Source organism: Branchiostoma lanceolatum, chromosome 19 (assembly GCF_035083965.1).
Source record: "Branchiostoma lanceolatum isolate klBraLanc5 chromosome 19, klBraLanc5.hap2, whole genome shotgun sequence".
NCBI classification, from domain to species: Eukaryota; Metazoa; Chordata; class Leptocardii; order Amphioxiformes; family Branchiostomatidae; genus Branchiostoma; species Branchiostoma lanceolatum.
In genome coordinates, this window is record NC_089740.1 from 5,276,248 (window position 1) to 5,302,100 (window position 25,853).

At 40.8% G+C, this 25,853-nt stretch overlaps 4 protein-coding genes across 5 annotated transcripts; 2 read left to right on the plus strand and 2 right to left on the minus strand.

The window, feature by feature from the left end:
- The first annotated feature begins 30 nt into the window (after positions 1 to 30).
- On the plus strand, positions 31 to 13,608 carry LOC136425893 (uncharacterized). The gene is made up of 4 exons (XM_066414821.1): positions 31 to 332; positions 867 to 929; positions 11,315 to 12,520; positions 13,526 to 13,608. Exons 2-4 carry the CDS (start codon positions 926 to 928, stop codon positions 13,606 to 13,608), a joined length of 1,293 nt encoding a protein of 430 aa, XP_066270918.1. The 5' UTR covers positions 31 to 332; positions 867 to 925.
- Positions 3,480 to 4,791, minus strand: LOC136425589 (uncharacterized). Its single transcript, XM_066414508.1, has 2 exons — positions 4,355 to 4,791; positions 3,480 to 4,158 (listed from the first exon to the last, which is right to left on the minus strand). Exons 1-2 carry the CDS (start codon positions 4,643 to 4,645, stop codon positions 4,090 to 4,092), a joined length of 360 nt encoding a protein of 119 aa, XP_066270605.1. The 5' UTR covers positions 4,646 to 4,791; the 3' UTR covers positions 3,480 to 4,089.
- LOC136425797 (uncharacterized) lies at positions 4,761 to 5,790 on the minus strand. Its single transcript, XM_066414742.1, has one exon. The coding sequence runs from the start codon at positions 5,751 to 5,753 to the stop codon at positions 4,761 to 4,763; it is 993 nt and encodes a 330-aa protein (XP_066270839.1). The 5' UTR covers positions 5,754 to 5,790.
- Positions 13,528 to 23,329, plus strand: LOC136426003 (dual specificity protein kinase shkC-like). 2 transcript variants are annotated; one of them, XM_066414925.1, is made up of 14 exons: positions 13,528 to 14,076; positions 14,317 to 14,438; positions 14,801 to 14,947; positions 15,269 to 15,336; positions 15,503 to 15,676; positions 15,901 to 16,195; positions 16,629 to 16,771; positions 17,199 to 17,248; positions 18,190 to 18,348; positions 18,661 to 18,753; positions 18,980 to 19,060; positions 19,593 to 19,809; positions 20,470 to 20,561; positions 22,016 to 23,329. In XM_066414925.1, the coding sequence occupies exons 1-14, from the start codon at positions 13,827 to 13,829 to the stop codon at positions 22,168 to 22,170; spliced, it is 2,046 nt and encodes a 681-aa protein (XP_066271022.1). In that variant the 5' UTR covers positions 13,528 to 13,826; the 3' UTR covers positions 22,171 to 23,329. The 2 variants fall into 2 exon arrangements, with proteins under 2 accessions (XP_066271022.1, XP_066271023.1); XM_066414926.1 differs by having other exon boundaries at positions 19,608 to 19,809.
- The last annotated feature ends 2,524 nt before the right edge of the window (positions 23,330 to 25,853 follow it).

Below are 25,853 nucleotides of genomic sequence, written 5' to 3' on the forward strand. Positions count from 1 at the left end.
CATACAGGTATTATCTTTGGAGGCCTGCGATTGGAGCAGTGTGTTCAAAGATCACATTTGGTGTATAAAATCACTTTGCCGACTAACGCTAAATGTGTCTCCGCGAACGTTAATGTCACGTTTTAAGACCAAACAAGTCTTTAAACGTTTCACCAAAGCTGATACTACGAAAGACCAACAACAGCAAAGACGTGTTTACGAAAAGATTGACCAACGAGGAAGCGCGAAACAAAACGGTGTCACGGGAACGTCGACCTCAGACGAGAGACGCCAGCGCTAACCGTTAGTATTAGGGGAGTTGTCGCCGAAACAATCGCCCGTGTTTAACACAGGTAAGCATAAATGTTACTTATTTTCATCATAGCTTTTTCGAAGGTGACGACTGCATAACTAGAGCCATTATTATTCTATATGACGTTAATTTTGTCACAATCTTTTGTTGGCAAGTTGCAGCACTTAAACATAATCGCAGCATTACTTCCGGGTTCAGAAAAATAGTAATCTTGAAATCATACCAGACCCTACGAACTCTTTTTTTCTGTTAAGGCAGTGATAGGAGATAAGCAATGTTGTCCTACCTCTAAAATCATACAGCTATGCTTACATGGATAATCTCTGAACAGAATCGCGGAGGAAAGATCGCAACGTTTTTGTTCACTATGTACAAGTAACTACATGTAAGTGTTTGATCAATCCGTAAGCTTCCGTTGTTCGATGTTGACAAGCGTCCCTCATAAGGCACCGCCATAGAAATACTTTATCTCTTTGTTGTGTAATGCTGTGTCTGCATTCCATTTCTATGCCTATAATCATGTACGACTAAGGTCTTAAGGCTGTTTTATATGTCCCCCTCCCCCTAACTATAGGCTAGGGTCAAGATAGCCACATATGCAACCTACAAACGCTGGACTACAATACAACAAGAATGGGTACGTGATCGAATTATTTGGCGACAGTTTGCATGTTTGATGTGGGTTTTTTTAAATGAAAGTATTAATGCAGAAATTAATCAGTTATGACAAATGAAAAGAAAGACTTAAGCGACTACTTACCGTCACCCACCCCAACGAATTGGTTAGTAATAAATCTTGATGCATGGCTGCGAACCGAAATTGCTAACACTACACAAAGACAAATTTTGTCATGGAGATAATTACAACACTATAGTCCCTAATCAATTATTTTATGTCCCACTATGTAACGTTATATACAGTACGAAATTACGCTTGTTTATGGTTACCTTTGTGAAATTTGTTTTTGTCTGTCTGTCTGTTTGTATGCATTTCCGTATGTGTTTCCGATATTTTGTCAAGCAATAACTTAAGGAGCTATTGATGGTTAAAGTGATAGTGTGAGGTAGACCAATGTTAGAAACACAAAGGTCATCAAGGTCAATTTTGGACCTCCTTGTGGTTTCCCTATGTACTGCCGTAGCACTGTTTTTCATGTCTTTGGTCTGGGCATGCTGTGGTCAAACTTTGATGTCAGGAAAAACTCAAATATGTTTGGCCCTCTAGTAGCTTATTATGTTTACCTTCACAGAAGTAAACATAACGGGCGGAGGCCTAAGTCCGACACATGTTCTACGTGTATGCGCATGCCTTGTGTCCTTATGTATTTCACTGTCTACCCATCAAACCTAAGCTTTGATCTCATGGCAGCCGTAAAACTGTGATTTTAGCTGCATGGACGTGGATTCTATATAATTATAGCTATTCGCGCTGCAGTTTGGGAGCACACGAAAGTTACAGCACATATTTGACTCGCGTTCTGGTGGAGCGTTCCAGCAGAAAAGGGTCTCCTAAGTCCGATATAAAAACCTTCAAGTCATTTCTGGATATGTAAGAGTATTTTATGCACACAAAAATAAGACAGAAAATTCACAATATTGTTTCTCTGTCGCAAACATGTCCCATTTTTTTCATGGCGCGACCTGCTTCAGCGTGGCGAGTTCAAAATCAGAAATGAACTTCAAACACATGTTCCACATCACCTGCACGGCTTATAAAACGGTCTCTTTTTCTCCATGGTTCTGCTCAACAAAACTACAGCTTCTTTTATCCTCCCTGTCAACCAGCACGCACTTACACCTTGATGTCAACACAACAACATTTCACCATGACTTCACAGTTGAAAGACCGTGAAACGTCCCGGATGACCTTTGTACCATGTGCGACACCGCATGCAAACTCCCGAAATGCGCGGTGAACGTCCTTTGTTGTTCCATTGCAAGGCCAGGCATGTGCATTTCGAGCAGATTTTAAGGAAGACGCGTCCACTGTTGGCAGAAAAACAGTCATGTTTTTTTTTCACAGTGAAATTCCCCACATCCTCAACTATCATACCATGACAATAGCGTAAGTTGCTATCTTCACGGACGCACCAACAACCGCTGCAGCCAGGGGTGTGGTTAGGGGTGACTATCATAGGCAGTGGAGATGTCTGTTGCATGAATAAAATGATAGCATATTTCTTTAGTTGAGATTGTAAAATCTCTACTTGTACATCAGTTACTAAGAAACGTTATTCATTTGGTAGTATGCCTCGTTACGATCGTGCTATACCCATATCGGCACAATTGGTATCGTCTCCGAGGCTTAGACTTTTACATTTTCATAAAAGGTATTCCAGATATAGGGTAATTACTTAGTTGATATCGGTTCAAATGTATATTTCATACCGTGAATAATCATTATCATAAATAGTTGTGAAAGGATGAAAGAGAAAAATGGCAAGTAAATGAATAAATGAAGGTAAATAATAAAAACAAAATACCCAGTAATGGTATAGTCCGGCTACTTTTCCCGCCACGCTCACCTCGCAAAGATCGTGACAGAAATTTCACCTACATTGCGACACATGCACACGACGCACGACTTCTGCTATAAACAGAGCGTCTGATACGATGGTAAGTATATTTTCTGCTCACTTTAGAAAAAGATAGAAATACGAATGACCTTCTTGTGCTACTTCTAGATAAAAAAAAGTTGCCTACGTCTTTTCGACTGTGCCATCACTCTAAGAATTAGCTAACCTTTAAACGTTACATATATGTCCTAACAAGGTCATGTACTTGGTATTGTCACTCAAAAGCTATTAATTTGGTTTACAGAATCTCACGTTGGCGACGTTTCATTACACGGCCAGTGCCGCTAAGGTGATGGAATGTGAAGACCCCCCCGCAATGAAATTCAAAATGTACCATCGTCCAGGGGCGCCCTTTGCTGGCATCATGGCGTACGCCATTATGGACGACACATGGGTCGAGGTGGGCTGGGTGCCCGAGAAGAAGAAGGAGGTGTTGAAGATGTGTGGCGGGAGGCCTGAGCGGCTGATCGTGACCCTGAAGGAGGCCTACGTGAAGCGCGGCTATTCCGTCATTAAAGTAGAGGCCGTTTTGGCAGAGGACTAGTTTACTCAATTAATCGCGTTTACCTAAAATAAAAAAAATTAACCAATTTTGTTATCTGACAAGTCGATTGTGGTTGTCATGTTTTTATATTGTAGCTAACATTTTGGCGTGACGATACAACAAAAAACAACCCATACATGGGCGTCAAATTAACCCATGTTAACAAAATAATAGCTATGGCTTAACAGACATTTGGAATGATCAAACGTAATTTACGGATATAATAATACAATATAATGATGGATACACTCGCCCGTCAAGAAGAGGGGGCGTTGTGGCTTTTTACGTGAAAAACTCTGTAACAGCAAAACCACTACAGGACATGATAGTTCCCGAGGAGCTAGAGTGTTTATGGGTATCCATCTGACTAATATATCAGCTAATATCAATGCTTACTTGGCAACTAGGAATGAACTTGGTTGGGAAACACTGTCAGACAGAAGACACCTTCATAGATTATGTTTGTTCTATAAAATTGTAAATGGTCAAACCCGAAACTACCTGTCTCAACTAGCACCCACACCTATCCTCTCATCATGTTCATACGAATCGCGTAATAGGATGAACTTAAAACCTCTAAATTATTCAACAAATCGTTTTGCCAGGTCCTTTGTTCCGTACTCGACGCACCACTGGAACAACCTCGATTTGTCAACTCGCTCTTTAAACTTCGAATTCTAAATTGGAGAGCTGCTTGTTTCGTATTGTTGCAGCCATGTTGGGGCACGTCGCTGTCTGGACAGTGTCTGTAAACAAATTACAAGGGATATTCAGGTTATCTGTACACTCATAGAACACAACGAACACCATAACATATGAAAAAGACGACGAAATATTCAGTTGTACACCATTTTTTTCAGTCAAAACGTCATTTCTGCTAGCATGCTCCAACTCTTAAATCAGGTTGTGTCTAAATCACGTTGCCAAAGTGACGCTACCTACCACTGTAGGACTGGATGAGGCATCGGTCGGCTGCCGCTGGTTCTCCTTATCCCCTTCTTCATCATGTCGCTTCTTCTTAGATGCCTGCAGCTTTTCCTGTCTTTTTCGCTTTCTCGCTTCCATCTCTTCCAGCTTCTTCTGCGCCTCAATTTTCCTCTCTTCCTTCTTTCGACTTTTTTCCATTTCTTTTTGACGTTTTTCTTCACGCTTCTGGGTGAGCTCAGCCTTTCGCTTCTCCTTGCGTTCTTCCTTCTCCTTCTTTTCCGCTTCTTTCTTTCTAATTTCATCCATTACTTCATTGTGTGTTAGAACTCTACCAATGAGCTGTTTGCGCGTATTGCGCGTAGAGGATTGTGGTGTTGAGATGGGCAGGAGCAGGTCCTGTAATGCTGGTGGAACAATGCGTTTAATCAGAGGGCTGTGAATTGGATGGCAAATAGTGCAGGGGTGCATGGCAGACCTGACAGGACGCAGTAGAGCAGGAAGGCGTCTGTAGTGACGTAGAAGGGGAAGGCGCCTGTAGTGATGTGGAAGTGGAAGGCGTCTGTAGTGATGTGGAAGTGGAAGGCGTCTGTAGTGAGTCTAGGGACGTAGCAGCGGAAGACGGCACTTGTACAATCTCTTCTCCAGACTCTTTCGTTGACATCCTTACCCAGCGATCGTCGATGGCATCATCATTCAGAGGAAAGATTCCCGTTTTCTTGAACGAATTTTTGATAAGGGATGGAGATATTGTGGTATCATATACATTACTGAAAATCTTCGCAAAGTTCCTTTTCGTCACTTGGAAATGCGGATTGGCCGCTTGCATTACCTCAAGGGTTTGGGCCCATTTCGTCTTTAATGGTGAAAAAATGGCAACATCTAGCGGCTGCAAGAAATGGGTTGTGTGGGGTGGCAACCCAAGGATAATGATGTTGTTGCTGACAGCCGCCTCCAAGACCTTGAGTGTGAAGTGGCTGTAGTGCTGGTCAACAATTAGTACGACAGGACGATCCTTGTGTGCATGGTGAACAAACGACTGAGTGAACCACTTTTCAAATAGCACGTCGTCAACAAATCCCGACTCGGAATAGGCATAGATGGCATTTGCAGGTCCCCCCTCTGTGTAGGAGCCCCCGGGAAAACTCTTGTTGAATATGATCATTGGAGGGACTGTTTGACCTGCAGCGGACACACAGATGAGGGCGGACACGTGGTCCCGACTCCCTCCTCGTCGTGAAGGCGACCTTTTCGCCCCGCGTGGCACTATCACTTTCGATACTTTGGCGGATAGGTCAACCCCCGTTTCATCGGCGTTGTAAATGACATGGGGATTTCTATCTTTAGCATTTGCTTCGGTCAAGACATCCTCCAAGAGCATGAAGTAATCAATCACAACCTTTTGGGTTGCGAACATGGCCCGCTCTTTATCTAGCTGGTCGGGTGACCGTAGGCTTAGGTCAGGATGTCGACGCCTGAATCCCCGCCACCATTTCTTTCCTGGCCCCGTCTCCTTGAACTTCGAACTTGAACCCCTTGCTTTTGCTTGTTTTATTTCGATTTGATGTGCTAACGCTTTAATCACTCTTACTGTCAGAGGGAACCCCCTGTCAGCCAAATATTTGGCGTATTCGCAAAGGGCTGTCTCTTCCTCCTCAGTAAGGACAGACGGCCTTTGGCTCCAGAACGGCCGTTTAACCTATCGTTTAACGTCGATATTGGTATTCCATACGTCTTCGACAGTCCGTAGACAGTGACTTTATCCTGGCCAATTTTAGCGGCTGACAGGGCAGCCTCCATGTCGGTATATGAGTAACTGCGTTGTTTCTTTTTGGCCCCGGATGCCATCTAGTAACAATGAGATTAGAAATATTGATTGTAAACGACACAGCAGTGATTTATTTTTAGCCGCCCCCCCCCCCCCCACACACACCTCAAATGTCAAACATAGAACACTCAATTTGTTTAATATCGTGTGTAATATGCAATGGAAAACGATGTCACCAACTCCAATCATATTGTTACCTACTTATTAAACCAAAATTAGCGCTTGATTGTTTTAACCTTGTGGTGTTCGAATTCAATCCAGGCATTCGATTGTATATAAATTGATGCATAGCGTGTTTTGGAATCTTCACGTTCAACAATCGTATCTTTAGTTGTCAAAGTTCAACTTATATACACTAAAACGTCAAATAGATACCCCAGTAACATTTACTTACCGCGACTTCATGCGGAAGAGCGCTAAACTGCAATCTGAAGCATGTGTGGTGAGGGAAGTGAGGGACGTGTTGGGTTGCGTTCGATGATCACATGACTTCGAATCACGTGACTGGTAAAGATGGCGGAGGAGTGCCAGTGTACGCACGTTACGTGACATTAAGCCTAGATTATACCAAGTTCAAAGACACAGGCAGGACACAGGTGTGTTTTTTGACAAGTTTAATAAACGAGCTTCATACATGTGGTGGTATTCTTCCACATTCCGCATCTTAAACTAAATGATTTAACATTTTTGAAGGCCATGTTCTCGAGAAGTTCTCTCGTCAACCACCGAGAGTAGCGTCAAATTTTAAACTGGCATTTTAAGCACAAAATCGAACTTTAGAATCCCAATAGAATGCCTTTCGAATTTGATGTTCGATCCACGGCCGCAGCGAACAGGCCGCCGCGGAACTGTTCGAAATGAGGTCAACGAAGGAACAGGTGTGCATCACATGGAGTACTGAGGCTCACACAAAACATCACGGAGGGATGGAAACAAAATAAAACCACCGTGGCTGTCTTTGCAGACTATGAATCATGCTTTGACAGGATCTGGCAAGAAGGTCTACTCTACAAAGTCATCACTAAGGGTGTCAAAGGAAGGATGCTGTGCTACCTCAACACCTTCCTCCGGGACAGAGAGACATCTTTCAGGGTAAATTCCATCACCACCCAACCACAACAAAGCAAAGTCGGCATCCCACAAGGGGCTGTTCTCTCCACCACCCTCTGCAACCTGTACACGGCAGACGCTTACACTAACAGCAACCTGGACAACTTCCAATACGCAGATGATGCAGTTGCCTGGAAGACTGGCGAAGACATCAAAGCTGTGAGAGAAAGCGTAGAAGAAGGGATGTCCAAAGTCATCCATGAATGGTGCCCTTTGTGGAACATGAAAGTCGCACACGACAAAACTAAGGCGATGATCTTCCCACCCCCACATGCTGACAGAACTAACACTGCAGACCTCAAAATCAACAACAAAGACGTACAGGTGGTCAACGACTTCAAACTGGTAGGGGTAACCCTAGACAAGCAGTTGACCTTCGAGAAACACATCAAGACAACACAGACGAAAGCTTTCAAAGCCCTGAAGGCAGTAAGCAAAGTGACACTAGCGACAAACAACCCAAACCAACAGGCTCAAATCCTCCTGTACAACACTCTAGTCAGACCAATCCTAGACTACGCAGCAGAATGCACCGTCTCCGTCATGGACAAACTGGAAAAAGCCTACACACCTGTCCAAAGACAAGCACTCCTAGCAGCAACTGGGTGTCTTGAACGGACAAGCACAGAAGCACTGGAAGCAATCACAGGGGTACCACCGATCGACATACATCTCACATGCAGACAAGCCCAGAGCTATCTGAGAATGGCAACAAAGCACACAGGAAACCCCATCTACGACGCCATCAAACACATGAAATCTCAAAAAACAGCCAACCAGACGGGATCCCAGCTGCACCTGCTACAGACCAGATTCAACGAGCTGAGGGAAGAGCTAGAGGAACACACAGTAGACAAGGAACCATATTACGACAGAAGACTACCCCCCTTTGTCATGGGCACCATAACCGGCTCCTTCTCACCTACAACTCACACCACAGGTGGAAAGGACAAAGCAAGAGATGACATCATACACATGCTGCAAAACATCTCAGACAACAGACAACCGACAACAGTCGTCTTCACAGACGGCTCTGCCCTGGGAAATCCAGGCCCCACCGGCAGTGCTGCTGTCATTTACGAACAATGGGGAAGCACTGAACCCTTTGCAGTGCGTAAACCAGTGGCAAGCAGATCCAACAACTACGAAGGGGAGCTGGAAGGTCTTCACCTAGCCATAGAAACACTCTCCAGACGACCATCTACCGCTAATCATGTCCTCATCCTATGTGACTGCAAGGCTGCAATAGAATCAGTCACAGGTATACAGCAAGTCACTGCATACAACAACCTAGTACATAGCATCAGAAACAAGCTACGCTCCCTCCATCTACAAGGACACACATTACAGTTCACATGGTGTCCCGGTCACATGGGCATACCCGGCAACGAGATTGCAGACAAAGAGGCAAAGTTAGCAGCAGCTGAAGCTGCTAACACCCAGATGAACGCATCATGGACAAGACAACAGGCCATGAAACACATTGAAACTCAAGCACTCATGAGATGGGACCGAAGAACAAAGCTGAACACAAAAAGCGAATACATGCAGAAGATAGCCATGAACATGAAGAAGAAAGGAAAAGCACTTGGAAAGAGACGCACACAAATCAACATCAACCGAATAGTCAGTGGCCACACAAAACTCAATGCCTACCAAAACTGGAAGAACCCTGAGACGTCTCCAAACTGCCCTAACTGCGACGCCCTGGAGACTACCAACCACTTCCTGTACCACTGCGCCCGCTATGAAAGGGAAAGACACCAAATGCTGCAGGAGATCGAAAGCACATACGAGACCTACGGCACGCCAGCGGAGAACAGACACACGGACATCGTCACTCTAGCTGGAATGAGAGAAGACCTCACTGACGTAATCAACACACAGATGTACAGAACATTCTCCCAGTACATCGAGAGCACTCGCAGATTCGACGTGCTCAACTGAAACACATCCAGCAACACGCTACCTCAAGTCACCAAGTGCTAAAAACCTAGCGAGAAATCAACAAGAACTGAAACCTAGCGACCAGCACAGCACCTGGAGACCATGTCTAACGAAGTAATAGACGTTAAACAAGGACAACAACAACAACAACAAGGAACATGCGACCGGGCAGAATGAAACCCGATGCGTTCAGGTTGCTTTGCACTCGTTTATACACATGCACGACGTTGCTGCTTGGATGTTTTTCTTGATTTTTATGTTTACCTTCACAGTAGTAGACATATCCCCCTCGTCGGTATGAGTTTAACACTTTAAATACCACCAGCCCGGTACCGGTGTCATTTTGACACGCCGCCTTGGAACGCCCGATTTAGGGTCGACCGGTCATCCGCGGTCATAACCAGCGCCGTCATTTTTTCTGCAGATGTCACAAAAATAGGAAATGTAACGTTATATAACTTATGGTACTTTTTCCTACTCTCGGCCTTTACATGGGAAATGACAATGTGCGCACTCGTTTTTCGGCGTGCACAATGTTATCTCGCTATTTATTGCTACGCCTCCGTATCTTCGACGAAAATTACCGAAGCTCACCTGTTTGTGCAACTATATGACATTTTTTGAAAGGGCACTGCAGCAGAAAAAATGGTATAGAGTTGCGTTGAAAGAGGTTAAATGAGAGGACTTATATATACAATTTAATGGACACTTCTGTTGTCGGTGGAACTTTCGATAACAACTTTACATTGAAAGGCATGTGCGACGTGCTATTGAACAAATCTCTCATCCCCGTGCATTACTTTACTTAGATTTCAACATGCGATTTCGGAATGAATGCAAACATAGCAGGGACACTGTAGCCACCGACGATTTCATGTAGCCAAATTACGGATACGAGTGCAGACTTTGCTAATTAGATATGCAAAGAATTTTATGATTGGAATGATCCATATGAATTCATTATCTCCTTCTTTTAGATTACTTATGTTGCAAATATCAAAATTAATGCAGAAATGCCTCAATGATTATGCAAAGTGTTAAAATTCACAAAATGTGTGTCTGATAATATTCACCTTTATCTTAACGTGTCACTAGCATATATATTCTATCGTTTGTCATCAATGTATTACAATATTCAAATTGTCATATTTTGTATCATTCATATCAATAAATGTTGCTCTTGAGCCTTTTTATCTTTAAAGCTTTGTCATGAGTATGCTATTCATATCATTTAGCACAATTGAAATATAGATCTCCCTTATTGATTGTACAAATTACGCATCAATTTCGTTGGTCTTCATTAAGGTCACGTACAGGTAAAAAATTATGAGAATCCAGTCGTCTCTTCTTGACGTATCCTGTGTCATGGACCTGTGCCAACGCATTAACTAAATAAAACACTTTTTGCTACGTTTCCTCTTCTTCCTCTTTTCCGCACAATTAAAAATCATGAATATCTCCAAATCCTTCCTGGTAGAAACGTAAAAATAGACCATGTGAAGGTAAACATTCTGCATTTGCTCGCAAATGTTGCCCCTGTAGTGTTGGAAATAATTTGTATAACTATCAAGATTATAAAATTCATTATATATCTTCCATCATAGGACTTGATCACATACAAGTAATCAACATATGCCAGTAATGCTAATAAGGGTCTGAATTGCATGATTAATCCATCTGAGATTAGTGATTGAAATATTAAATTCTTACCCAAGAAGCACGTCGTGATTGTTAGATACTGATCAATTAACATTAAAAAATGATAGAAGTTCCTCACTAGACATGAATATGATATGAAAATGAAACACTGATTTTGTTGCCTTCTAAACTTACCGATTTACAAATAGTCAGCTGCAATGACAGGACAGGTACAGTTTTCTACCTATCACCATCTACAAGACCATGGACATGTCAAGTTTATAATAACATATTGCATTTCTGTATTTCTGTATTCCCTGCATGTCTAGTTCAACCCATTCTGCAAAATAACAGATGTATGTTGGTATAGCATACTGAGTTTTTATTATCATTATCCTGTGTGCATGCTGTGTAAATCATAGAAATGCGTTTATAAATCTGTACTTGGTCCACAGATTATCCAGCCTTGCTGCTGCTAAGTGAAGTATATGGTACATTAAAAGGAGGAATCTCTACCATATACCGCCGACTGGCAACAATACTCAAGGAACGTGAACCGAACATCCCGGTATTCAGCGCCGTTTTAGATGCAACTGAAGAGGATAAGGAGGATGCCAAGTTTGATCGAGTGGACCTGTTACTCCCTAAGGTTGAATCAGGTGATGAAAGAACTGATCCAAGTTTACATTGGCTGACTTTTGACCATCGTGTTAAATATCCGCATCTTCCCTCAAAGGTAAGAAGTATCTTGGGACATACTGATGGCACAGGCAGAGCGGCATGCAGGATTAAACAGGACCTCTGTTCAGAGGCAACAGTCGTCCTCTTCATCGACGACATACCAGAGGACACCGAGCAGTACAAGGGGGATGAGAAGGCCATGGGCATTGGAAAGAAGGAAAACTCCATCTTGGAAGATGCACAAAAGGCTGATGTAGTCTTCTCTATCGGAGACAGGATCTTCGATCACTTTAAGAGCCAGTTTAGAGCTATACCTGCCAACAAGAGACCGCAACATATAAAGTTCTTACCACGACCTTCTAGAATGTTTGAAGATGCAAATGCTGAATACAGTGACGCAGAGACAATGGTAGTCCTGATCATTTGTAGAGTGACGGGTGCTGAGAAACTGAAGGGACTTGATCTTGCTATTGAGGCGCTGAGCATTGTTGCAGGAAAGATGAGAGTCAAGTTGCGAGTAAGGGGAGTCGACAAAGAAGACCTACAAACAACCAAGGCAATTCTTGATCACTGCAAATCAGCTAATCTACAAATTACCTTCCTCCCTTATGGAACACAGAAAGACATCTGTAAGGGCATGTTGCAGTCCCACCTGGTCTTAATGCCTTCTCGTGCTGAACCGTTCGGTCTGGTTGGCCTGGAGGCCATCGCAGCTGGAGTTCCGGTTCTTGTGTCTGACAAATCTGGACTGGCAGATGTGATCAACAAGTTTGCTCCACGCTATCACAACTGCATTGTCGAGACTGACATTGCAGGTGACGAGAAAAGGAATGCTGACCACTGGGCTAGGTCTATTGAAAAGGTCCTGCGACACTGCGAAGCAGAGTTTGAAACAGCAGCTAACTTGAAAAAGGAACTGTTGTCTTCGAGATACTGGGAGGAATCAGAGAGACAGTTCATCGATGTCTGCACAGTTGGAGGTAGGTTTCTAAAAGTTCAAAACGGGCTAAACCTCTCTAAAAGACCTATGCATGCTGAGCTGGAGGCTTTAATGTCTAGAATTCGAAAATTGGTAGTGGTATGCAAGATGGAGAACGGTATCTATAATGGTCACAGACAAAAGTATTTGAATGAATAGATAAAGAGTGTGTATATCTCAACGCTAATCGGTAAATATATCCTTACCTGCACCGCTGTATGATCGTTTACTTTTGTATTTCTTTAAAAACAACCTCAGCAAAATGAACTTAGATCGAAGCACAACATGACATCAGGCATATTTTACCAAATCTGCTAATTTCAGTTAAAAGATTGTCGTTTGGAGGCTTTGTTAGTACGCCAAATGTATTTCCTTACATTGTTATCATCTTATGTAATCCAATGTAACTTTTTCCTGATTTAGAATTAATATTTTATGCTGATTTGATGACGTCATCGGTCAAAATCCAAGATGGCGGATATAATAACATAAAATTACGTCATAATGACGTCATATCACGTCATTATGACATGAAATTTCTTCTGGTCATATCAAGTCACATGTACATTGTCCTCTGACAATTTGGTGGTCATACAATAAGTAGTTCAGGAGTTACAGAGGGCAGGTCTCAAAAACAGCACATTATTTTGATGGGGTCAAAAATGACCCCAGAGGACTCAACATAGACTTTCCTATATAATGTCAACAGTATTGTGCCCATCTCCCCAGAAAATTAGGAGAGGTTAGAAAAGATGTCTACTGACAAAGTCACGGAAGGAATTTTTTTCGGATCAAACATGTTCAAGTAGCACGTCAAAATCTACGCCTGGGGTCAAAAATGACCCCTTTCGGGTGTCGGGTGCATGAGGATTAAAAAGATAATAATATTGTGATTCCTTAATGAGGTTGACGAACAGGACACATTCCGCCACCTAATACCCAATTATATTTGGGTGTTGATTGACTGAACGTCTTTTCCTTTATCTATTTATTTCTAAGTATCCAGGTTTGATGACAACGGTAAGGAAGACGCCGGTGAATCCCAAGGAAGCAGCTCAGATGAAGAGAGTCTCAACTACAGCATTCTAAAGACAAGTGACACAATCTTTGATGAAGAAGTACTTCAAGATCCTGATAAGTTTGAAAGCAGACTATTAGCTTTCAGAGAACACGTTGACGCTGCCTTGCCTTACTTTAAACTGTCCTGCAAAGCAAAGCTACGAGTCAAGAGGAGAGCCAAATATCTCGTTACAAAGGTAAATAAAGTACTATTTTCGGGAAAGAGACTGAAATCAAAGTATGTCAAGATGGTAGAGTGCTTCAAACTGTTCTGTGCAACCCTAAAGAAGATTGAAGACGGCTGTGTGCTCTGTACTCTTGAGTTTGATGGCGCCTTGGATCTGAGATCATTTCTGAGAGGCTACCGGGATGGGAAGTTGTCGGAAACTCTGACAAAAGAGCTCATCACAGAGGAGATGAAACAGGAGGGAGGACCCGACCTCTGCGTCGATATAACACTGCTAGTTGCAATGGAGACTACAAGATCAGGTGATGAAGGTAAATGTCATTCCTAACCAAATTGTTACCGACTTTTCTCCAATTGGAGGAAATCATTTTATGTGTATCTTCTTCGGAAATTATGGTCATGTTCGAAGTGATTTCAATTTTGCAACCTTGCATATGATTGTAGATTTCACAAAAATCTCACCCTCGATTGATGTTCCACATGTTTTTTTTCTGATTTACATATATATGCATTCAATACCTAAATCCTTTTCTTGACTTTTATTAATCTAGAAGAAGAACTCCTCCAAGCCTTTAGACGTCTGTCGTTTGAAACTCCGCGAAGACATTTCGTCGATATCGCCATGAAGTTAGGGATTAAGCTCGACTCCATGACTCAATCTGACACCATGAAGGTATGATCGGTGATAACGTTTCTTCTGTAACTGTATCATATGTAAAAAAAAAAATCACGTGAACCTCGCTGACGCTGTATAACTTATAACAAATCTTTCTTTGGACCGTTGTCTTCTGCTTAGTATACATCTTCCAGAAATGAAATTTACTTCTGTTTTTTTCCTCACTCGATACCTTTTTCTCGTTATAATGATTCAGTGACAAAGATAAGAAATCATACAACGAATAGACCCAAATGGTTATGTATTTTACATATTTACCATATATATATGTATATGTATATATGTGTAATTCCGAATATATCTGAATTCTATCGATAGGAATATCATTCGTGTAATTCAACTGCTATATGTTTGTACAGCCAACATTTCGTAGTCAGCTGGTGTTTGATGCCTTGAGAATGTGGAGAATGAGAGAAGGCAAAGCTGCCACCCTTTCAGCACTAGCGAAGCACCTGAGGGAGCTGGATTTGCCGTATCTGGCGGATCTTGTCTTGTGGACTCCAATGGTATGTATATATGGCACGGATGGTATGTTATTTCAATTTTAAGCAGATTCCACACAATCAAATCACAAGAAAAATTACTGTATGTGAGTTTAGTTGACTCAGTAGTGAAAATCGATCTCGCTGACTGTCAAGTGATACATATACGCAACAGCTTCTTGACATAATTTCATGACTAACTGAGAGATCACCGTTGTTGTAAATGTTAGCAACGTAAGAATCTCACGAATCCATCAAGAAAGTACTGATTGTAAGATTGATAGTCCAGTTAGATAATTTGCTGATAGATAATGTATACATTTCTTTAACTACGTCCGCTTTCAGAATCTTGGAGATGTATCAGAAGAAAGAGGTGCTGTAGGCGGTCAAGAAGCCATTGAGACGCGGAGAAGGTATAGCATATTTTAAGCCCTTATAAATCATGTTTAGAAAAATATCAGAACTTCCAATGTCATACATGATATCCAAAACAATAAATTTCTAACATCATTCTCCTTCACCACAATATGTAGAATGTTGGTATTGTTTCTGATTTCATGTTCTTATGCATTCTCGCAGCGTATATCCCACCGTGACCGTGGATCCTGATATCCCAATCATCGACAACAAACTGCTCCATTCTCAACTTTTTATCGGGGCTGGAGGTTTTGGCGCAGTGGTAAAAGCGTACCATACTGAATGGAAACAGGACGTAGCAATCAAAAGAATTTCTAGTCTTCAAGAATATTCAAGGTTACTTACAGTCTTATGTTCTTTTTTGAAAATTATCAATGTTGTGAAGCCATCTGCAATGTTTTAAGAATTTGCGGATGTAATTGAGGAAATAAAAATCAACGTACGACTGGATAAAACATTGTAGATTTGGATATAATTACTTTTGGGTCGATGAAATTGATTCTCCTACAGGTAGTTTGTAAAATCAACGACAATATTTTCCTCCCTTCATACCGCGCTAGTGAGCAATTGATGTACAGTGAGACATCGATACTGAAGCGGGCCATCCAGTCAGACCATGTCATCAATCTACTGGGGTCCTGCTTAGAGCCACACGTCTCCATCGTGATGCCCTACATGAAGAATGGCTCTCTGGCCAGCCTGCTGCAGCGTGTGGACGTACCCTGGGCACTGAGATGGAGAATGGCACATGAAATCTCACTGGGGATGACGTTCTTGCACAGACAGATCCCGCAGATTCTCCACTGTAATCTTACGGCAGAGAACGTCCTACTTGATGACGAATTCCACGTAAAGGTACCTGAAAACACCTTCTGTTGATACGGGATAACTATTTTCGCGTTGAAACATACGCGTTCTTGCATTCATTTTGTTGAGATATAAACAACATATTTCTATTGATAGGGCTACGTTTGTTCAATGACTAATCAGCTGTGTGTGTAGACCCGATAAAGTATCAACTAGATTATAACGAATATCCATACCTTGGCCAAAATGTCAGTCTGCATGTTGTTCAATGCTGATGTTGGTTAGTGGTCTTTCAGACAGCACATACCCGGTAAGACAGACCCCCCCTGTTAGTGTACCTTTGCAGGCACATGCATATTGGTGTATATAGCTGAACTCATAAAAGATTGTTGAAAAACGTATATATACATCAGTTGATGTCTTGTTACGTAGTTCTTCAACACTAGGAGCACATTAAAGCAAGCTTCAAACCGTTTATCAGATTTCAGGATTCGGCTCAACAGCATTAATGCTTCAAACTGGAACGAGCATGCCAGTTTTTACCCCCATACACGCGTCACCTGAAGTGCTGGAGAACAGCAGTAACGAGTATTTCGTTCTGACAACCAAGGTTGATGTGTATAGGTAGGTGCTAGATACTGTCACCTTTCTCTGACATAAACAACAATATTAACAAGTCTTAAGACCCCAAATCTCCATGAAATTTGACATTAACTACAATGAAACAACAACAGTTACAATATTGCGTTAGCATCTGGATATATTGAAAATAACAATATTCAATTTTGGATTTTGATATTTCTTTTAATCCGTGCTTATGCCGATGCTTTTGGTCTCTTTGCACTTGAAATATATCTACTTTTTACTCTCAAAAAATTGTAGAATACTAGAGACTAATATCTAGTTTCTACAGGGGAGACATAGTTTAATAATGGAAAATGCAGCTCGATCTGACATAGTATGTTCGTATTATCTACCCGTTCGATACAAATATCCCTCAGCAATAAGTAATTACTCTTATATTGGCTTCCATTTGTGTTGTTGAATTCAGCTTTGGTGTGCTGTTGTGGGAGATTATGACAAGAGAGAAGCCGTACGAAGGTAAATATATAATGACTTTATCGTTTCACTACCTCAAACTTAACAATACATGTATGATATTAATTTCAAAGCCTATACGAAATCACCTGCATCACAATAGCCAAAATCTCGGTACGACGACGTGGTTTGAGTCCACGGTTAAACTCATGATATAGTTTTGGGTGTGCATGTGTCTGTTTGTCTGTCTGTCTGTCTGTCTGTGTTTCCGCACTACTGTAGTCAGCATAACTCAAGAACCTCTTGATGTATTACGATGATATTTGGTTTGTGGGCAGGTGTTGTGAAGCCGAATTTCAAGGTCGATTTTGGGCCCCCTGGTATGTGACCTTGGTACTACAGCAGAACTTCCGTTTTTGTATCTTTTGACTTGGACGTGCTATGGTCTTGATTTTTGGGTGGCTGATAGCTTGTGATGTAATAGAATAGTAATGTAGGTTTGGGTCCCCTAGCAGCTTGCTCTGGAACTGCAGGGGCGTTATTGTGAAAATCTTCTAAAGAGAATAACGGAATAAAGGAATGACAGATTTCTATGATATTTAGTATGCAGGTAGCTTAGGCAGATATTTACACTGATGTGCAAGTTATGCTAACTGGGACTTAATTTGCATAACTAATGAGGAAAATCTATATTTCCAGTGTTTTCCATTATAAGCCTCAAATTCATGTACAGGTATCATATTTAGTTTATGCCAAGTATGACATCAACAGATACCTATTATGCAAATGAATTCCTTATTTGCATTATTAAAGCTAAAGCGTCATAATTCATCTAAGTAGAAAATAATAGGACTGTCAATATTGGAACTTGTGTAAGTTAGATAAAGGTGTTTATGACCAAGCATATATTATGTAAATGTGTAAGTCATTTGCATAAACAGGATAGTTCATGGAGATATGAGGTCGACGAACTCTTGTTAATACATTGTACTACTGTATTGTAGGTATTGAAGATGTCGTAGCTCTTATATATCGAGTCGTGACAAAGGGACTACGGCCTGACATGACGCAGGTACCAAAAGATTCACCGGAGGAGGACACAGTCAGCCAGTTGATGCAAAAATGTTGGAGCCAATTGCCAGAAGACAGACCGTCATTCGATGGTGAGAATGTTGTAATTACATCAATACAATCGGCTCCTAATCTAATTAATGAACATGATTTCGCCTGGCAGCAGATCATTCTTATATATAAAGATTTTCGTTGCCGGAAATTGATCAGCCTCATCAATTGTTTTTCGTCGATACATGATACTAACTGTATGAGAACAGAAAATATTTAATTTTGATCAGTACCACAATAAAAATGTAGACTCAATTACGTGAAGCTTTGTCAATCTATAATAATCATTTTTCCCCATTCAAGATATGTGTAGGTGAAGTAACTGTGATTTCTTCTTTTATCTTAATTGCCAGACTGTGAAGAGCACCTACGTGATGTCAACAAGAGATCCAGTAAGGAGGACATTCTCGACGCCATTATCTACGTGAAGTTGACGACTACTGAAGGTAAAAGAAAAATACATTTGTTTTATATGTAATTAATTTCCGGGTCTATTATAAGAGTACCAAAGTAAGAAATTCCTTGCACTTGTGAACGATATTCACTACTGTCAGCAACAACAATCTAAATTCGGTTGATTGAATATAACAAAGATGAATTATCGACTGTAATAATCGAAGATTGACATGGATATGTTTGTCAATTCTTGAGTAAAATATGTTGCATCAACAGGTATAGGCCAGTACAAAAAAGGCGAGGAATCACCTTTGCGGTCTATGACTACCAGATCCAAGGTTCCAAAGGAAAGAACTCGTAAGTGGCATTCTCCAATGCCATAACAACAATTCATCTTTATGTCATTACGCCTTACAAGTCACGCAGAATTGATGGATGACATCCTCTGGAGACCCCAAACCTATACAATGCTAGGGCGTAAAAAGAATTACGTTTTACGACGTCGACCTATTTCTGTTTTATTACACTTGTATTTGTATTTTATTATTCTCTTCTTATCATGACAGTTTATCAAATGTGACTTCCACATTTAAGCTCAGATTGAGAAAATAAAAGGGTCATAAAAAGGCTGAAAAATCAATGCAAATGTCATTGGTAGCGTCACTATCAAATTCACAATCATAGAAAAACCTATAGATTCTATGAAGATATGTTTCATCTTTGAAATTAATGGTAACATATATCTGATGATAACTGCTTTAAATGTACTTGATTTATTGATGGACAGGTTCCAGAATTAAACATATACATATTAAATAACACCTGTCAATTTTTCTGGGTAGAAACAATGCAATCAAAATCGATGTGACCAGATTGTTTTTCAATTCAGAATCCGTTTCAACAGGTGTAGAGGAGGAGGAAGAGGAGGTGTTGTACGATGCCTACATTTGCCACTGTGCCGAAGACGATTTTGTGCGAGAGATGGTGGAAAACCTAGAAAGACCCCCGTTTGGCCCAGAGGGTAAAGGCCTGAGGCTGTTCTCTTTTAAACGAGACGCTTGGCCGGGCATGCCCATCCACGACATCGTGATAGAGGCTATAGAGAGGTTGGTCTTCTTTCACAATCCAGTACCTTTCCTCCTTATCCGTATCTAAACTATAAGTCTGATTTATTTACCAAAAAAAGCAACTTTTCAAATTTCAAATTTTCAAGCAGACATTTAACCTTTATGCACATGTAAACAGAATGTCCAAACACTCAATACACACCAAAGACACGTGGCCCCAAAAGACTGGCCCGGGGTCAAATCTATCAGTTACGTCATTTAATGGAAATTTGGTAAGTTTCTTTTACGTTGTGTCGGAGTACATTCATATCTTTATATCATGATGCCAGCAAATGCACTTTAGACGCTAGACCTGTCCCACTTCCAACTTCTGACTGTATGCACACGAAAACAAGGCTCGATCTCGATGCCTGCCAACGCGATTGACCATCTACCTGTGCAACTTAGGTGTTTTGTTCTGCCCAAGCATGAATCAGATGCAACACATATGTAATATTAATACTGGCACCTTAGAGAAGGCGGTCCATAAGAGATGGGCATTAAAATACCTACTACGAATACATTAGGACTCATTATCAAAAATCACTTGACTGAAAGGTCCCCTTGATCATATCTACTCCATCCTTTAGTGAAATCAATCCAAATTAGTTGATTCGCTTATGAGTATCCTGTGGATGAGTATCTTCTGACTTTTGACAGATCCAGACATCTGGTCCTTGTGCTCTCACCAGAGGCCCTGACGAGTCAGATGTGTAGGATTGAAATGGAGTGTGCTGCAAGTCTACCCCCAGGTATGATGCCTTATTGTCTTGGTTTGGGCTTCTTCATCACTTCTGAAAAGTTAAGATTGTTGTGCTTACCTGTATGTGGATGTTGTTCAGCACCAAGGTCAAATGTGTTTGTGTGTGTATGGTGGTCAGCACCAAAATAAGACAAGCGCATGTCGTTGAACTTCACAGATCAAGATTGTTTTCTTCCATCGCGTCAGGCAAGCGGCGGGTCAAACATAATGACTTTACAATCATTTGTCTGTTGACCACTTTGGAAAGTTACTGTGCATTTTTTATGGTCTATGTTCTTCAAGCATAGTGATGGAAGGAAAAATACCGAGGTGGACGATAATGGGTTACGCTAGCACAATTTTACATCATATACATCAGTATAGATACATGCTCGCACGGCGTTAAACAGGCGGAGAAAAACTTACAGACCATGCATTTTCTTTTTAGAAGAGCTGATACTTCTGCCCATGGGTTTAACATTTGGCTCTGTCCGAGCGGTTTTAAGATAAATACGTTTTGAATAAATTGGACGTTAACTGGTCACGTTACGTTAGATCAACTTCATCGACTTCGGAGAGGACAGTGTCCATGAAGTTGAGGACAGGGTGGTTGCCTTCTACGTCGACGTCCTTCAGGTTACTGACTGTGAGACTTTTACATTTTGTTGCCCCAAAAAGAACGTTCCATTCTTGTGCCCATTTCTGGATTTCCAGGAGGTCTTTGTTGAGTGACTGTGCAGCTGAGGTTCTTTCTGGTCTTTTCCTAATGATAGTCATTAAGGATGTGTCGTCAGCATATAGCATGGCAGTGTTTCTTAGCTTTTCTGTGATGTCGTCAATAAAGATAAGAAATAGGAGAGGGCCGAGGATTGAGCCCTGCCTGCCTTTGCGTGAATGGATTTCAGCACCAGGGGCAGGTCTGTTTGTGTGTAAGTGGTGTTCAGCACCAGGGACAGGTATGATTTGCATGTATGCAGATGTTTCTCACGGACTGGTCTGTTTACCTGTATGTGTATGGTGTTCAGCACAGACGAAAGGTAATGGTAAGGGATGGTAATAATCACCAAGTGTTCAAGGCATTCAGCGCCATGCGCACCTGAGTGTGTTTGGATGGTGTTCACCACCAGGGACAGGTCTTTCTACCGGAGTTTGAAAGGTGTTTACTAACAGGCTCAGGTGTGTTTTCCTTTGTGTAGATTAAGTTCCACACAACGGACATTTATGTTTGCATGCTGCGACGGAAATGCTGTTTATAACCATTTTTCAGAGCTCTACCTTATTTCAATGTCAAACATGACCACCTGCATACTAGACTATCTTACAGGGAGTTTTGGATGAACAAATATTTCAATAAGACTTTGGCGGTAATTTTCTAACTGCCAATATATGGTTAATTAATGCCTCTTTGTTAGGTATCTGCTTGCCATTAACATTTGAACATCTTTATTGCAATTTCAATTTTAGAAGAAAGGCGGCCGAAAGTGATTCCAGTTATGTACAAGCAAACTGACATTCCATCATGGTTGAAGTCCATGGTCATCCTCGACTACGTTAAAGAGGAGAAACGCAGAAAGGGTTGGTTCTGGGTTAAACTGGCAAGAGCCATCTCCAACCCGTAGAGAAGTTTTCCCTTACTGTATACATTGATGTTCAAATAGAGTGCTCACCTCATAGATGACTATTCTTTGATATCACTTGAAAGAAGTTAGATTTTCACATGATAATGTACTTTGAGTAATGCGTATGCCATATTTACATCTTTATCGTCTTGCAACAAATTACTTTGAGGCAATAGATCAATATCAAGTTATCAGTCACCCACCTGTTCTACCTTCCGGTTTGAAGTGGTCACAACATGTTGATCAAAAATTAATTAATGCATAATTGATTGTGCACAAAAAGTAGTTCTATAATATCGTGTGATGCGTAGAGCCATGCCAATGCATATGTGCGTAAAAAATATCAAGACTTCAAATTTTGTGATTATACATGTTATTTAGAATGTTCCAACAACTCGAAGATGATATTGCAACATAAAATAAGATGCTACATTTCAATACACTCGGAGTTCTGCGAATTGAAGTAAAATTTGTACCATAGCTTTTCAAAATGTTTTGCTGCAGAAAAAATTGCATTTTGATTGATATGGACATGATAACGTTGATGTGGTATGACTTGTAGAGTTTCGTTGTGGTAACATTTTGTTATGCAACTGTTTTCAATGCCGTACGCACCATGTTCCGTTAAATGGAATAGCAGCATTGATGTGAGATATAGAGAAAAGCGATGACATCATCGTAGAACGCATTGTTGTCAGCAATGTTCCTATGATGTTTCAATATACAGGGGGAACACGTATAAATGATAAGTGATGATGATGTTTGTTTTCCTATTGTTCCCCTGTCATGATTTTTGTTTGTTTGATGTGAACTTAGTAGATGGCACCCTGTCATGTTTGAGGTGATTAATTCACTGATTGAAAAAAAAAGTCTGTACAAAATGTTATGACATCATCGTTTTATATGACATGCAGTCCACATATTGATATAATATTACATAACATACTAATTACATGCAAAAGTAATTCATTCAGGACAGGGAATAAATGAATTGTCGGCCTTTCTACTATAATTGTGGAATGTTGTACGTAGGGGTCAGATCATTGTCAAACATTCTGAAAAGGAAATAAAAGACATTACACATAGGTACATTACAACAAGAGGTGATATTGAAACTATACATTTTATGTGTACTTAGTTACACTTACAAATCACATTTGTACCTTCCTGTGCAAATTACAATCAATAAACAGTAATATATATATATATATATACTATAACCTGTTCTAGAAACTAATTTGATGATCCCACTAAATGTCACTTCGTTATTGTCGTTAAAATTTTAATAAAAGCAAATTTTCATGTAAAAAACTCTAGGTCATACTATAAGCTATTAAGCAATATTCAAAACAAATCACTTCAAAGTTTCGAAGACACAGCTTTTGATGCAACTTAAGATGGATAGAAACTTAAAGTGATTAGTAAACTTTCCTCATAATCAGATTTGCCATCTGTTGTCCTACGATTAGAGTTTTGTCAGCTCTCGAGAAAACAGACGTCGACACAGCTGACATGCATGGTGTATGCTGGAATCAACGCGTAATTGAATAACAACTGCACGAAAGCTTGTAGGGCACGTCGGTCTAGAACATACAGCTTCAGCTGTTATCAACATCCTTGCTTCTAATGATTTCCAATTTGGTTTATATTGCGCAGACTTGCAAATCATGCACCCCAGACTCCTTAGAATATAATCATATCTTTCATTGTAGTTGCCCAACAAGAAAAAGGACAAAAAACTTTGTCACCCCTACGATCCTTAATGGACTGCCCCGTGGTACAAGGTTACCTGAAGTATTAAGTACGCTTTCGCAAAGATATGATGTAGCCTGCATGGACGTTCCGAACGAGCTTCGATGATTGGTGCGGACTGTTCAAACGCAGCTAGTTAGACAATACAAATAAGATGTAACTCTACGTCCAATTCGACGTAGGTGATCTAAATTCCATCAAAAGGAAAGTAGTAAGTTTAACAAGATTTTACAAATGCTCGCCCATCAGAACAACCGCCAAAAGCATGAAAAGAGCTAGCCTCCGATGCAGACTCCTCCCGGCTGTTTTCTTTTTCAAGTTACATTTTTTATACTATTACATTTTTTTTTCTTATTACTGGCCGGGAAGGTAATAGTATAAAAAATGTAACTTGAAAAAGAAAACAGCCGGGAGGAGTCTGCATCGGAGGCTAGAAAAGAGCGACCAATAAGGAAACCCGTGACTAGTGGCAAAACAATGACGTATACGTGGACTTTGACATGACGCGAGAGACCCAACCGTTATTCAGACTGGAACATATCGAAGAAAACTTTGCGTTGAAGAGAGGTAAGTAAAATTATCAAATATACGCATTATTAGATAGTTTGGTTGTGTGTTGACGACTTAAGACATTTATTTAAAGTCTCAAGTTGTCGCCACTTGGTTTTGCCAATGTATATTTGTTACAGAAACGTAGTACGCTCGTTCTCATTTGAATGTACAAATTGCTATCGCCAGCCTTTACGACTTGATATGAGCCAAATTACGGGCACCATCGATGCTTTCTTCACTTTCCCACAACACATATCATGTTTCACGAAAAATGCACCTCAAAATTACTTATGGATTTTGACTTCGAAAAAGTTATGGCAATGGGTGGCCTAAAGAGTCACAAAAAACGGCTGTCGCCTGCGGAGACATGCAAAATTTATAAAGCAGCCGAGAATGTAACAATTCAGTTCAGAGAATGACCGGTTAACTGGTGAATCCAGCTACTAAGGCCCTCCGACAAATCAAGTCAGATCGCTCCTGTCACTGTTCTTGTACGTTGTGCAAGGCGGCTTATGCCTGTCGCCCAAAACGGTAAGTTCCGTTACCGTTTGAAGTAAGACGTTCCTAACATTAACATATGTCTCATATAAGGTGCCAACCTGTCGTTTTTATGACGACTTAAAGCTTTTGTGGCTTTTAAAAGGAACAAATAAGAACTGTTTGCTATCAGTTGTGGACCACCTCCTCGAACAAATGACAGTGCAGTAATGAATGTAATCTCCGTTACCATTGTTTGATGCTCTCTGTGTTGTTAACAAGGCCTGGTGTAGGAACGCTGCCCATTTTCCCCGTACATACGTCCTTTTTATAATAAAAGATGGAACGCAAAAACGGAAATCCCTTTGAAGGAAAAGCCGAAGTTTTACTGTAGTAAGCTCCGTTACCGGTAACGGAGATTACACCTGTTGCGGAAAATACATAACCTGGCGCAAAACTTTTTGTAGTTGTGCACCATAAGGCAAAAGCATTGGAACTAGAATAGAAAAATATAGATTCAACTGAGAGAAACCCCCTGTAGGGTTATCACATTCCAATTTTCTACTCTTTCTTCCAAATTTTGTTTCCAAAGTTGAATTCTTTTTAAACCTCAAGACAATAAGTAATCTATAGCCTTTGATATGTTTGAAGAAGAAAAGAAATCAGAAGTCGATCATTTACAACTTGGCGACTTGCGTCTGGTGAACACGCCTTTTGGCGACAGTATGTAATCTCCGTTACCGTTTTTCCGCGATTCCCTCTCCGTTCCAAATGCTTTACTGCTCCTAGGCAGTATTAGTTCGCAACATTGAATATTTCATAGATGTTGTAAGAGTTAAATTATTCGGATCAACGGAGGATCGAACGTTTTGCAAGAACTATCTGATTCCGTCTCTGTTAGA

What these genes read in the sequence shown, in the direction of transcription:
- LOC136425893 (XM_066414821.1), top strand. An exon ending in CGATGTCTGCACAGTTGGAG is followed by an intron (nt 12,521 to 13,525) that starts GTAGGTTTCTAA and finishes CTAAGTATCCAG; the next exon opens with GTTTGATGACAACGGTAAGG.
- LOC136425589 (XM_066414508.1), bottom strand. Translation starts at nt 4,645, where the DNA reads ATGGATGAAATTAGAAAGAAAGAAGCGGAAAAGAAGGAGAAGGAAGAA. An exon ending in CCTCATCCAGTCCTACAGTG is followed by an intron (nt 4,159 to 4,354) that starts GTAGGTAGCGTC and finishes ATTTGTTTACAG; the next exon opens with ACACTGTCCAGACAGCGACG.
- LOC136425797 (XM_066414742.1), bottom strand. Translation starts at nt 5,753, where the DNA reads ATGTTCGCAACCCAAAAGGTTGTGATTGATTACTTCATGCTCTTGGAG.
- LOC136426003 (XM_066414925.1), top strand. Translation starts at nt 13,827, where the DNA reads ATGGTAGAGTGCTTCAAACTGTTCTGTGCAACCCTAAAGAAGATTGAA. An exon ending in TTGTCTTGTGGACTCCAATG is followed by an intron (nt 14,948 to 15,268) that starts GTATGTATATAT and finishes GTCCGCTTTCAG; the next exon opens with AATCTTGGAGATGTATCAGA. An exon ending in AAGAGAGAAGCCGTACGAAG is followed by an intron (nt 17,249 to 18,189) that starts GTAAATATATAA and finishes ACTGTATTGTAG; the next exon opens with GTATTGAAGATGTCGTAGCT.